The sequence below is a fragment of the Capricornis sumatraensis genome, chromosome 5 (genome assembly GCF_032405125.1).
Source record: "Capricornis sumatraensis isolate serow.1 chromosome 5, serow.2, whole genome shotgun sequence".
In the NCBI taxonomy this organism is placed as follows: domain Eukaryota; kingdom Metazoa; phylum Chordata; class Mammalia; order Artiodactyla; family Bovidae; genus Capricornis; species Capricornis sumatraensis.
The window spans coordinates 111,190,594-111,204,787 of record NC_091073.1 but is presented as its reverse complement, the minus strand read 5'-3'; the positions used below and the strand labels follow the sequence as shown (position 1 = coordinate 111,204,787).

At 45.2% G+C, this 14,194-nt stretch overlaps 1 protein-coding gene across 1 annotated transcript in view; it reads left to right on the top strand.

Annotated features, from left to right (window-relative positions):
• Positions 1-999: 999 nt before the first annotated feature.
• The window catches only part of TCAF1 (TRPM8 channel associated factor 1), a 36,468-nt gene continuing 23,273 nt past the window's right edge, over positions 1,000-14,194 (top strand). Inside the window, exons 1-2 of the mRNA XM_068973445.1 lie at positions 1,000-1,075; positions 13,164-13,797. Coding sequence (XP_068829546.1) covers positions 13,178-13,797 — 620 coding nt within the window. The 5' untranslated portion in view covers positions 1,000-1,075; positions 13,164-13,177. The remainder of the gene's footprint in view (positions 1,076-13,163; positions 13,798-14,194) is intronic.

Sequence of the window (14,194 nt, the reverse complement as noted above, 5' to 3'; positions counted from 1 at the left end):
CATTCATAGTCTTAACTGTTTGCCAGACATTGATCTAAGAACTGTGTAGGTATTCACTCACAGATTTAAGCCTTGGACTGTGACATAGGTACCAATTCTATCATCCCCATTTTTTAGGTCATGACACTGAGGCACAGAGAATTAAGTAACTTGTGCAAAGTCACCTAGCCCGTAAACTATAGCACTAAGATGGATTCCAGATCATCTGGTGACAGTCTGAGTTCCTAACCATTGTATAGTAACACCTAAGATCGGGGAAGTCACCACACAGAGTAGGAACTGGCAGTTCTGAGAAGGGACAAGCAACTGTCAGCTGGTCATCAGAAAAGACTTCAAGAAAAAGAGAGGATTTGAAAGGTACACAGAATAAATTTCAGCCAATTTTGGTAGCTCGATATGTAATATATTCTTATTTTTAATTTACAAAAGTAACACAACCGGGCATATGATGCAGAAGTAAGTAAAAGCTGCCCTTCAATATTCCTCAGATTAAGCAATATTAGCAGGGAGAGATGAATCTGTCCTTTCACGCACCATAATACAAATATACGCGACTGCTTTTTATTACAAAAACGAGAGCCTATTCAACAATTTCTACCACTTTCATTTTTCCCGAGGCAATATGTCCAGTACTTTCCTCCTACGAATAGGAGATCTAAACTCTTCATAAGAATTGAATAATATTCTGTAGACTGTATCCTATGGTTTGTTCAGCCTTTTCCTTTACTAATGAATAGTCAGAGAAGTATATGTCTTTATTAAAACGGCCACCCCCACTGACCGGATGGGGGCCACTGCAATGCGAAGCCCACTGGGCCGGCGACACAAAGAAGTGCTGTCCCCTGCCAAGCGTCGCCCCTCGGGCTCGCGGCCCCGCCCAGGAGGAAGCGGTTGGAGGGGGGGGCGGGGAGGAGACTGGTCGGGAGCCCCTCCCCTCCTCCCCCTCGGGCTCCGCCCAGCTCGCTCGCCCAGAGCTGTTTGCGAGGACGTCGCTTCCCCGCAGAACCAAGGGCCCTTCTGTGCACGCATCCCTGCTTGCTCCAGCTGCCTCCGTGGAAGCTGCAGGGGCGACCTGGTGAGTGGCCCTCTCCTAACGTCCCGCAGGCCGGACCAGGGGCGGGTGGGCGTGCGCTGAGATCGGGTAGGGGAAGGCAGGCGCCGGAGGCCGAGGGGCGCGGGCTCGGCAAGGGACAAGGTTGCGGGTGCCTAAAAAGAGGGGCGGACCCCCTCGCTGTTGCGTCCTCCTTCCTGTGAGTGATTGTTCTCGGCTCTCCGGCTCTGCGTCCCTCCTGCCGCATTGCTTCTCCTCTCCGGGTTCTGACATCTGATATTTGTTTCATTGCTTTGTGTGGTCGAGTTCCGCGCAGGCCTGGCCTTAGAGAAACAAACAGGCTCTTATCCGCAGCTTTATCGGCGAGCCTGCCATAGCCCCTGGGTGGTGGCAGGGAGGGCTTGCTCAGGAACACACTGGCAGCTGGGGATGGAACATCACTTCTGTCCTCCTGCCCTTTGATCTTTGCAAACACCGTCTCTGGGTCTGAGATCCCTCGCCCACTCACATTGCCCCTCCCCCCCCTCCCCCGAGACTGGTTGGGGGGAGTGTGTGTGTGTGTGTGTGTGTGTGTTTGTCTAACAGGGGCGGATGATCTGTGTTTCTCCAACCTACGCTAAGCTCCCTGCCAGCAGGCCTGGAGAATTCCATGCCAATACACGCGAGCTTTCCGTGGTCTCCCCTCCCCTCACCCCTCCGCCTCCTGCTCCCCCCATCTCAACCCCCTCTCCACTCCTCTGACGTCACCGACATGCTCTTTGCTGACTGGCTCCGGGCCTGGGGAAGAAAACCCGGCCGACCTAGAGCCTGGAAGGAGAAGGTGGGAGAGGGATCCCACACCAGAACTTTAGTGCTGACAGCCGCCGCAGAGCTAAGGACTGACCTCTCCCACACTGTCCATGTGATAGACACCCTGGAAAGCAGGCCGATCAGTAAGAAGAGGCAGGTAGATTTAAAAACAAAAAACTCAGGTCTCATTCCTGGGCCCATACTCTTCCATTACTCGATTTTCCTGGGAATTACCAAGTGATAAAAGTGAGCACATATGAATGAAAGACAGAGAGCCCCCGGAGGGAACTTGGGGATTAAGAAAAGAGTGCATTAAGGTTGAACTGGAAGAACAGAAAAAGCAAAGTCTGGAATGCCTACATTTATGGAGATGTGGAAGGAATTGATTCTGGAAGGCCACAAGAGTGCCTTGAAAGGTATTAGTAATGGTCTGTCTTTTAAGCTAGGTGATTGGTATATGGAAGTTTAATTTTGTGTATTGTTCTATGATTATTTTAATATCCGTATTCTTCCATGTATGTGTGTTTAGTGGTGTCAGACTCTTTGTGACCCTTCTAACGATAGCCCACCAGGCTTCTCTGTCCATGGGGTTTTCAGGCAAGAATACTGGAGTGGATTGCCATTCCCTTCTTCAGGGGATCTTCCTGACCCGAGGATCAACCCACGTCTCCTGTGTCTCCTGCACTGGCAGGCAGATTCTTTACCACTAATACCATCTGGGAAGCCCTCTATGTGCATTACATATTCTTTTAAATGTATGGATTAAACCATTTTAAGTGAAAATCAAATCAATAGATTGAACTGGTAATATCTAAAACAGAATATGAAAGGTGTTGAACCCATCCTGATTATGGCTACTATTAGCAGAAGATGGTGGACACTGGAAAAGATATTAGACATATAAAGAAAAAGAAACAAGAGGTTGGTGGTAAAAATTGACCAGGACCTGTAGAGTTGGTGTCTGTGATATAAATCATTTTTCAAGGCCAGAGTAGCTATATGCTGTAGAAGTGATCCCAAGTTTATCTTTAATACCCACATCCATCATTCAGTCATTCATCCATGGAGTACCTGTTCATTCCTGGGGGTGGAATCCAAATATATAAAACATGTCCCCTGACCTCAGACACTTAATCTACTTTGGGGATTTGAAATCAAGCTATAATGTGGGTGTGGTACAGTATCCAAAGCTAGCCCTCTACCTTCTCTCTCTTACAGATAGAGCTCTTAAAAGGAGACCCTGTGCATGTACCATGGGGCTTCTTTGTGGTAGAGGCAAGGGACTGATAAAGCTCTATCCCCTAAGTTACAAATTGTGCCCGAGATGCCTTCTGCTTTAGAAGTACCTTGGGTTTCATTAGCTAGTGGGCCTGGAGAAAGCAGAGAAAGCAGGATCCATAAGGAGAACCAAAGATGAAGAACTTAAGGGGAGAAATAAGGATTCCCCCAGGCTGTGTCCATCTGTGGACATCAAGCTAGGAGGGCAAACAGGAATTCAAACACAAGAAAGAAGTATTTGGTTTAAAAATCAAGTGTTGGGGTCACTGTTAGCTGGTTAAAGCAGGGATAGAATCAGCTGCAAAGTTCAAGAAACCTCCACAGAGGAGGAAATCAGATTTATTGGTGGACAAATAAATAACTTGTCAGGAGATGAAGAAAGATGTTTTAGAATGAGTGAAATAATATCAGTTGATGAATCTAATCATTTATATATTCAATTGTTTAAGGGGTTTACTTGGTTGAATTTGTATTATCTGTGCTATTTTGGGGCTTTGCAGGTGGCACTAGTGGTAAAGAACCCACCTGCCAATGTAGGAAACATAATGAGACTTGGGTTTGATCCCTGGGTTTGAAGATCCCCTGGGGGAGGACATGGCAACCCACTCCAGTATTCTTACCTGAGAATCCCATGGTCAGAGGAGCCTGGTGGGCTGTGGTCCATAGGGTTGCAAAGAATTGGACACAACTGAAGTGACTTAGTGTGTATGCACATGCTATTTTTAATTATTATAGTAATACATACAACAATTCAAAGGAAGTAGATGCTTGCTCCTCAGAAGAAAACCTGGAAAGCATATTTAAAAAAGCAGAGACATCACTTTGTTGACAAAGATCCATATAGTCAAAGCTATTGTTTTCCCAGTAATCATGTATGGATGTGAGAGTTGGACCATAAAGATGGCTGAGTGGTAAAGAATTGATGCTTTCAAATTGAGGTGCTGGAGAAGACTCTTGAGAGTCCCTTGGACAGCAGGGAGATCAAACCAGTCATTTCTAAAGGAAATCAATATTCATTGGAAGGACTGATGCTGAAGCTCCAATACTTTGGCCACCTGATGCAAAGAACTGACTCACTGGAAAAGACCCTAAAGCTGGGAAAGATTGAAGGCAAAAGAAGGGGGCAGCAGAGGAAGAAATGGTTGGATGGCATCACTGACTCAATGGACAGGAGTCTGCAAACTCCAGGAGATACAAAGCCAGTGCTCTAGGATAAGCGAGAGGGATGGGGCAGGGAGGGATGTGGGAGGGGGGTTCAGGACGGGGAGACACATGTGCACCCATGGCTGATTCATTTTGACGTATAGCAAAAACCACCACAATGTTGTAAAGTAATTATCCTCCAATTAAAATAGATAAATTCATTAAAAACAAAAAACAAAAAAAACACTCCAGGAAATAGTGCAGGACAGAGGAGCCTGGTGTGCTGCAGTCCATGGGGTCGCAGAGTCAGGCGTGACTTAGTTACTGAACAACAACAGGCTTGTATAAGGAGAAAGAATACTGTTCACCTCTTCCTTTCCTATGCAGTCAGTGTTAGCTTGTGGAAATGTGGCCTCCATAGATTTTCAGGACCGTATCCATGGATTTTCAGGATGAGAAACCCGAGTAAGACCGTAGGTGTTGCAAGAGTGCATCAGATGGCAGACACACTAAAACCATAATCAAAGAAAACTAGCCAATCTGATCACACAGACCACAGCCTTGTCTAACTCAGTGAAACTAAGCCATGCCCTGTGGGGCCACCCAAGTCAGACGGGTCATGGTGGAGAGGTCTGACAGAATGTGGTCCACTGGAGAAGAGAATGGCAAACCAGTTCAGTATTCTTGCCTTGAGAACCCCATGAACAGTATGAAAAGGCAAAATGTTAGGATACTGAAAGAGGAACTCCCCAGGTCGGTCGGTGCCCAATATGCTACTGGAGATCAGTGGAGAAATAACTCCAGAAAGAAAGAAGGGATGGAGCCAAAGCAAAAACATTACGCAGTTGTGGATGTGACTGGTGATAGAAGCAGGGTCCAATGCTGTAAAGAGCAATATTGCATAGGAACCTGGAATGTCAGGTCCATGAATCAAGGCAAATTGGAAGTGGTCAAACAGGATATGGCAAGAGTGAATGTCAACATTCTAGGAATCAGCGAACTAAAATGGACTGGAATGGGTGAATTTAACTCAGATGACCATTATATCTACTACTGTGGGCAGGAATCCCTTAGAAGAAATAAGTAGCCATCATGGTCAACAAAAGAGTCCAAAATGCAGTACTTGAATGCAATCTCAAAAACAACAGAATGATCTCTGTTCATTTCCAAGGCGAACCATTCAGTATCACAGTAATCCAAGCCTATGCCCCAACCAGTAACGCTGAAGAAGCTGAAGTTAAATGATTCTATGAAGACCTACAAGACCTTGTAGAACTAACACCCAAAAAACATGTCCTTTTTATTATAGGGGACTGGAATGCAAAAGTAGGAAGTCAAGAAACACATGGGGTAACAGGCAAATTTGGCCTTGGAGTGCAGAATGAATCAGGGCAAAGGCTAATAGAGTTTTGCCAAGAGAACACACTGGTCATAGCAAACATCTTCCAACAACACAAGAGAAGGCTTTACACATGGACATCACCAGATGGTCAACACTGAAATCAGATTGATTATATTCTTTGCAGCCAAAGATGGAGAAGTTCTGTAGAGTCAGCAAAAACAAGACCAGGAGCTGACTGTGGCTCAGATCATGAACTCCTCATTGTCAAATTCAGACTCAACTTGAAGAAAGTAGGGAAAACCACTAGACCATTCAGGTATGACCTAAATCAAATTCCTTATGATTATACAGTGGAAGTGAGAAATAGATTTAAGGGACTAGATCTGATAGACAGAGTGCCTGATGAACTATGGCCGGAGGTTCGTGACATTGTACAGGAGACAGGAATCAAGACCATCTCCAAGAAAAAGAAATGCAAAAAAGCAAACTGAGTGTCTGAGGAGGCCTTACAAATAGCTGTGAAAAGAAGAGAAGTGAAAAGCAAAGGAGAAAAGGAAAGAGATAAGCATCTGAATGCAGAATTCCAAATAGCAAGGAGAGATAAGAAAGCCTTCCTCAGTGATCAGTACAGAGAATTAGAGGAAAAGAACAGAATGGGAAAGACTAGAGATCTCTTCAAGAAAATTAGAGATGCCAAGGGAACATTTCATGCAAAGATGGGCTCGATAACAGACAGAAATGGTATGGACCTAACAGAAGCAGAAGATATTAAGAAGAGGTGGCAAGAATACACAGAAGAACTGTACAAAAAAGATCTTCACGACCAAGATAATCACGATGGTGTGATCACTCACCTTGAGCCAGACATCCTGGAATGTGAAGTCAAGTGGGCCTTAGAAAGCATCACTATGAACAAAGCTAGTGGAGGTGATGGAATTCCAGTGGAGCTGTTTCAAATCCTGAAAGATGATGCTGTGAAAGTGCTGCACTCAGTATACCAGCAAATTTGGAAAAGTCAGCAGTGGCCACAGGACTGGAAAAGATCAGTTTTCATTCCAATCCCAAAGAAAGGCAATGCCAAAGAATGCTCAAACTACCTCACAATTGCACTCATCTCACATGCTAGTAAAGTAATGCTCAAAATTCTCCAGGCCAGGCTTCAGCAATATGTGAACCATGAACTTCCTGATGTTCAAGCTTGTTTTAGAAAAGGCAGAGGAACCAGAGATCAAATTGCAGCATCCCCTGGATCATGGAAAAAGCAAGAGAGTTCCAGAAAAACATCTATTTCTGCTTTATTGACTATGCCAAAGCCTTTGACTGTGTGGATCACAATAAACTGAAAAATTCTGAGAGAGATGGGAATACCAGACCACCTAACCTGCCTCCTGAAAAACCTATATGCAGGTCAGGAAGCAACAGTTGGCACTGGACTTGGAACAACAGACTAGTTCCAAATGGGAAAAGGAGTACCTCAAGGCTGTATATTGTCACCCTGCTTATTTAACTTCTATGCAGAGTACATCATGAGAAACGCTGGGCTGGAAGAAGCACAAGCTGGAATCAAGATTGCTGGGAGAAATATCAATAACCTCAGATATGCAGATGATACCACCCATATGGCAGAAAGTGAAGAAGAACTAAAGAGCCTCTTGATGAAAGTGAAAGAGGAGAGTGAAAAAGTTGGCTTAAAGTTCAACATTCAGAAAATGAAGATCATGGCATCAGGTCCCATCACTTCATGGGAAATAGATGGGGAAACAGTGGAAACAGTGCCAGATTTTATATTTTGGGGCTTCAAAATCACTGCAGATGGTGATTGCAGCCATGAAATTAAAAGACGCTTAGTCCTTGGAAGGAAAGTTACGACCAATCTAGATAGCGTATTAAAAAGCAGAGACATTACTTTGCCAACAAATGTCTGTCTAGTCAAGCCTGTGGTTTTTCCAGTGGTCATGTATGGATGATAGAGTTGGACAGTGAAAAAAGCTGAACACTGAGGAATTGATGCTTTCAAACTGTGGTGTTGGAGAAGACTTTTGAGAGTCCCTTGGACTGCAAGGAGATCCAACCAGTCCATTTTAAAGGAGATCAGTCCTGGGTGTTCATTGGAAGGACTGATGCTAAAGCTGAAACTCCAATACTTTGGCCACCTCATGCGAAGAGTTGACTCATTTGAAAGGACCCTGATGCTGGGAGGGATTGGGGGCAGGAGGAGAAGGGGATGACAGAGGATGAGATGGCTGGATGGCATCACTGACTTGATGGACATGAGTTTGAGTGAACTCTGGGAGTTGGTGATGGACAGGGAGGCCTGGCGTGCTGCAATTCATGGGTCGCAGATAGTCGGACATGACTGAGCGACTGAACTGAACTAATAGTCAAAGGTATGGTTTTTCCAGTTGTCATGTATGGCTGTGAGAGTTGTACCATAAAGTAGGCAGAGCACCAGAGAATTGATGCTTTTGAACTGTGGTGCTAGAGAAGACTCTTGACAGTCCCTTGGTCAGCAAGGAGATCAAACCAGTCAATCTCAATGAAAATCAACCCTGAATATTCACTGGAAAGACTGATGTATAGGCTTAAGCTCCAATACTTTGGCCACGTGATGTGAAGATTCAAGTCATTGGAAAAGACACCGATGCTGGGAGAGATTGAGGGCAGGAGGCAAAGGGGATGACAGAGGATGAGATGGTTGGATGGCATCACTGACTTGATGGACATATGTTTGAGCAACTCAGAATACAGTGAAGGACAGGGAAGCCTGGTGGGCTGCAGTCTATGGGGTCTCAAAGAGTTGGACATGACTGAGCAACTCTGCAACAACAATAAAATTCCTAGTAACAGACTTATGTGTTTCTGGTACCTAAGAACATGGACTGCAATACTAGACTTCCTGGGTTTGAATGGTTAATCGATCTCTTAACATGTATGTGACTTAACCAAGTAACAAATCCTCTGGCCATCAAGTTTTCTATTTTTGTTGTTTGATTTTGGCTATTTTTAAAATTGGAATAGTGATAGCACATACCTCAGTGGTTTATTCCCAGAATTAAATAATGTGTATAAAGCATTTATAATGATGCTTGGAGCCGGGTAAGCACTATATCGTTACTACTCCTAAAGTTACTATTACTACTATTATTAGTATCTCTATCCATATAAAAGTGGGTTTGTGTCCTACGTATTGCAGTGATTTGAAATTTTCACTTCAGATGTATCTAGGACATTCTTCTAGGTATGAAAACTAGATTTAACTCTATTCTTTGTAATAGCTTTGTAATACCTATTATCATACTTTACTCGAACGTTCCTCCCTCTCAAAACTTGTCTTGCCACATTCACAGCGTTGCTATCAGATCAGGGCGGACACGGTATCCTCACTCACAGTGCAGGAAAGGGGAAAACTGACGGAGAGGGGGTGCTCCGGTGTTTCTACCCAAACCCCACTCCCCTCAGGCCACCACCCCTCTAGCCCAGGAACCAACTCAGCAGGAAATCAACCCTCTTCTCCCTTGTTCCCTACTTTTCAAACCTCAAGGCCACCTGTCCATCCCTTCTGTCACTTCTCCGCAGATATTTCTTCTCCCATGAACCAGCTCAGAGTACAGCTAGAGGGAAAATTATGAGTCCCCTGCTCTAGGCGAGTTTGGAGTATCGGCACTACCGACCGTATGGCCGCTGTTACAGAGTGTGTATGGGTGTTGGGTGGGGGGCTACCCCCCAGGGTCTCACGGTGGGTACCATGGCCTGTCTGGGGGATACGGGGAAGTTGAATCAGCGATCCTGCACCCTCAGAGTCAAAAACTGGTCCTGGGAAGCCTTCCTTGTCATCTGTCTATCCCACGTCTAGGTTGTCATGTATCTATCTACATTTGTAGTTTTGTGTAGTGGTGAGCAACCTTGTATGTATGTCTAATACTGCTGCTCTGATTTTTGTAAGAAAGGTTAGTAGGTTTGCTGTTCTGAGGATGGGCACACCTTTGAAACTGAGTTGCCCCTGGCAGATTGCTTTCAGATTCTCAGGCCTTTCACAGACAGTGCTAGTGTTTCCAAAGCCTCTGGGACATTGGGGTGTCAATTATCTTCATCATCTTCTCCTCCCCCTCTTCCTCTTTCTTCTTTGCCCCCTACCCCACTTCTTTTCATATAAGCTTATGGGAAACATATATGTTATTTCAATTTCCTGTGAGATTGAGCATATTTCCATTGATTAATTGGCTATTTAAGTTTCCTCTTCTGTGACCAACTTCTCTTAGAAGGGGAGGATTTCGGTGGCTTGAAAGATGTGGGAGCGGGAACAGGAAGAAAGAGAATGGAAAGAGAATCTCAAGTTAAATCAGGGCAGGCCCAGGAAGGCCAAGTATCCCGGAAGCTGCTGGAGACACTCTGGAAAGTGAGGAGCAACCAGCCCTGAAGGCCTTAAACCCCAGGAGGAAGCTCAGATTTTCCCCTGTGAGCAAAGATGAAGCTCTGGGTCTTCCTTTCTGGGAAATAATACAATCTGTGACTGTAGAAGAATAAAGGTGAGAACAGATACTGATGACATAGAAGCCAGATGCTCTTTGTCCAGGAATGAATTACTGAGGACCTAAACTAGGTTAGTGGCAGTGTGTGTTGGAAACCATGGCGGACAGCACTGTGGCCAGCGGGGTGTGGAGCGGGAGGGAGAGGAGACACAGCTGTGACTCCGTGTGGTTTGCTGTCCCGGCTGTTTGTGCACCCCAGGAGGAGCAGGGGCAGGACAAGCCCTTATTAACCACTTGTCTGCTGATTGCATCTTCTCTGTAGGGTGCAGATTACTGTTTAACAACTAGGGACCTCAAGCTTATGGAATTTACCCAAGAGGAGCTAATTTGGAGGGGGAAAAGTGAAGACTTTGTAGTTTTAGCGACAGTTACAAATGGCAGAATGTGCTTTCCGTAGGGCTCTTGGCGTTTATTAGTTACGTCAGGACCAGGGCCTTTGCATCCATGGCTTGGGGAAGGCCCAGACAAGGGCTATGCCAAGGATTTTTTCAAGAACCCATCGAAATACTTAACTAAATATAATCATTAGTGTTAGTATTGGCTCTAAAATATGAAACCTGTAAAAATCAGAGTCAATAAACACTTAATCCAGTGTTGGTAAAAATCTAACATTAGATTAGATTTTTTTTCACTTTACAAGAATTCCCTATTATACACATACTTAGTTTACTCTTAATCAAGTAATTTTAAGCAAAAGATATATATATATATAAGATATATATATATACATACACATATATATGTATGTATAATAAATAATTGATACTCATATATATATATATATATATGTGGGCTTCCCTGGTGGCTCAGACTGTAAAGACTCCACCTGCAATGCAGGAGACGTGGGTTCTATCACTGGGCTGGGAAGATCCCCTGGAGAAGGGAATGGCAACCCACTCCAGTATTTTTGTCTGGAGAATCTCATGGACAGAGAAGCTGGGGGAGCTACAGTCCATGGGGTCGCAAAGAGTCTGGGTGACTAAGCACACATGCATGCATTTATATGCGTTATATAAATGCTATATATATGCATTATATAAATGCATTATATATATGCTATATATATATAGTAGTTTGTTATTTAGTCGCTAAGTTACGTCTGTTTTGCAACACCATGGACTGTAGCCCACACTGTGTGTGTGTGTGTGTGTGTGTGTGTGTGTATGTATAAAATTACTCTTAATCTAGTAATTTTAAGCAAATATATATATACACATATATCTGTATATATATATAATATACTCTAGATCAAGTAATTTTGGGCAATGTATATATATATATATATATATATATATACACACATATATATATATATATACACATATATATATATATATATAATAATGGAAGGGCACTTAACCGATGCTATTCCTTTCATCTTCAAAACAATCCTGTGTGGTAGATGCTGTTTTTCCTACTTAATGAATGAGGAAACCAAGTCTGAGAAGTATTGCCTGATCTCAGTTAGTAAACAGCAGAGCTGAGATTCAAACCCAGACAGCCTAACTCCAGAGCCTAAGCGTGTATTAATGATTGCTTTGCCATAATACCTTGAGTGAGACAAGGAAAAAGAGGTAAGGGCCAAAGATAAACACCTAAGGAATCTCTGCATTTTCAGAAGAGGGAAGGGGAGGCCAGGAAGGAAGCGGTTGGAGAGGTTGCAGACAGTGAGGCTGGCCATAAGGTTAGAGGTGGTAAGAACCTCGGGCACCAGGGAGCAGCGCTGTCCAGCGCCACTGAGTGGTCAGTGGGGATGGTGAGCCCTGATTGTCCTGACTGTTAAACACGTCTGTTCATGAGGAAGGTGCTTCAGTAAAGGGCATAGAGGAGGTCAGACTGCAGAGTGACCTAAAGCAGGGGGCTCAAGGTGAAGAAGCAGAGGGTGTTTGTGATTGCACATCCATCGACATACACACCTTTTGCTGCTGTGTCTGGGTGCAAGTAATAATCTGCTATAAATTCATAATGTATCACTTTCTGCGTTTGGCTTTCTGGGCCCACGGTGAGAGTAATATGATCGGTGTGAGCGCCGAGTAGGGTGGAGTGGGGCTGGGGGACAGCACGCTGCACCACTGTGTTGCTTTCCTGTGGTTGCTGCAATAAATTGCCACAAACTGAGTAGCTTAAAACAACAGAAATGTATTCTGTGGCAGTTCTAGAGGCTTAGATGTTTGAAATCCAAGTGTTGACACGTTTGGTTCTTTCTGGAAGTTCTGAAGGAGAGCCTGTTTCATGCGTCTCGCCTACCTCTGGTGTCCACCAGCAGTCTTTGGCATTCCTTGGCTCATAGAGACATCACAGAGACCCTGATACCTGCCTACATGTGCTCATAGCCTGTGTACCTCTCCCCTGGGCACCTGAGTCCCAATTTCCTCTTCTTTTAAAGGCTCTCCAGGCATTAAATTGTGTGCTTGTCACTGAGGCGTGTCTGACTCTTTGCGATCCTTTGGACTGTAGCCCACCAGGCTCCTCTGTCCATGGAATTTTTCAGGCAAGAATACTAGAGTGGGTCTCCATCTCCTTCTCCAGCGGGTCTTCATGACTCAGGGATTGAACCAGCATCTCCTGTGTCTCCTGCATTGCATGTGGATTCTTTGCCTGCTGAGGCAGCAGGGAAGCCCAGTCATTAGATTAGAACCCACTCCAACCCAGGATGACCACACCGTAACGTGGTTATATCTGCAAAGACTCTATTTCCAAATAAAGTCATACATGTACTGGGAATTAGTACTTGAACGTATGTCTTTGGAGACACAGTTCTGTCTTTGTTCTTTACTTCTGTTGGTTTTCTTCTGTGACAGAAATGCGTGGAGCTCGTTTAGTTTGACAGTAAGAATGTTAACGGACAGGGCACAACAGGGTCCCCTGGGTTGGAGACACCGACAGCCCTGGTGAGTGCTTGAGTCTGTTCACAGCGTCGGTCTCATCTGCTCAGTGGGAAGAGCTGCCCCAGCTAGAGAAGAGTGAACTGCTTGGCTCATTTATTTGTTTACTGATTCTTCACCAGGCTGTCTTGCTTTCCTCTCTGCAGAAGCCGGTCCAACCATGGCGACTCCGTCCGCTGCCTTTGAGGCCCTTATGAATGGAGTGACAAGCTGGGATGTCCCTGAAGATGCCATCCCGTGCGAACTGCTTCTTATCGGAGAAGCTTCCTTCCCGGTGATGGTGAACGACATGGGCCAGGTCCTCATCGCAGCCTCCTCCTATGGCCGAGGCCGCCTGGTGGTGGTGTCCCATGAGGACTACTTGGTGGAGGCCCAGCTCACTCCCTTTCTCCTCAACGCAGTGGGTTGGCTTTGCTCTTCCCCCGGGGCTCCTGTGGGTGTGCACCCCTCTCTTGCACCTCTGGCCAAAATCCTGGAGGGCTCTGGAGTGGAGGCGAAGGTTGAGCCGGAAGTGAAAGACTCCCTGGGAGTTTACTGCATTGATGCCTACAATGAAACCATGACTGAGAAGTTGGTCAAGTTCATGAAATGTGGAGGAGGCTTGCTCATTGGAGGCCAAGCCTGGGATTGGGCCAACCAGGGTGATGATGAAAGGGTTCTGTTCACGTTCCCGGGGAACCTTGTGACCAGCGTGGCCGGTGTGTACTTCACCGACAACAAAGGGGACACAAGCTTCTTTAAAGTCTCTAAGAAGATGCCCAAGATCCCAGTCTTGGTGAGGTGAGTGCATTAGCCCAGTGGGACATTGGTCCCAGATTAAAAAGCAAACAAATGGCTCCTATCTTCAAGCTACTCCAAGGCTAACAGAAGAGAATTTGGCATTCAAACATAGATTCATCATAAATCAACCAGAGTGTTAAAATACCCTGAGACACAGGAAGGGCAGGGTCCCTTGTTGCTACTACCTTTTCAGACCAGATTACTTAGCTCTTGGATGGAGAAACTTCTTAGTAACCATTGTGTCCCCCAGCATCTCGCTTAGGAAAATGTATAGTGTAGTGTAGTGTTAGTCACTCAGTCGTGTCCGACGTGCTGCAATCCCACAGACTGTAGCCCACCAGGCTCCTCTGTCCATGGGCTTCTCCAGGCAAGAGTACTGGAGTGGATTGCCATTCCC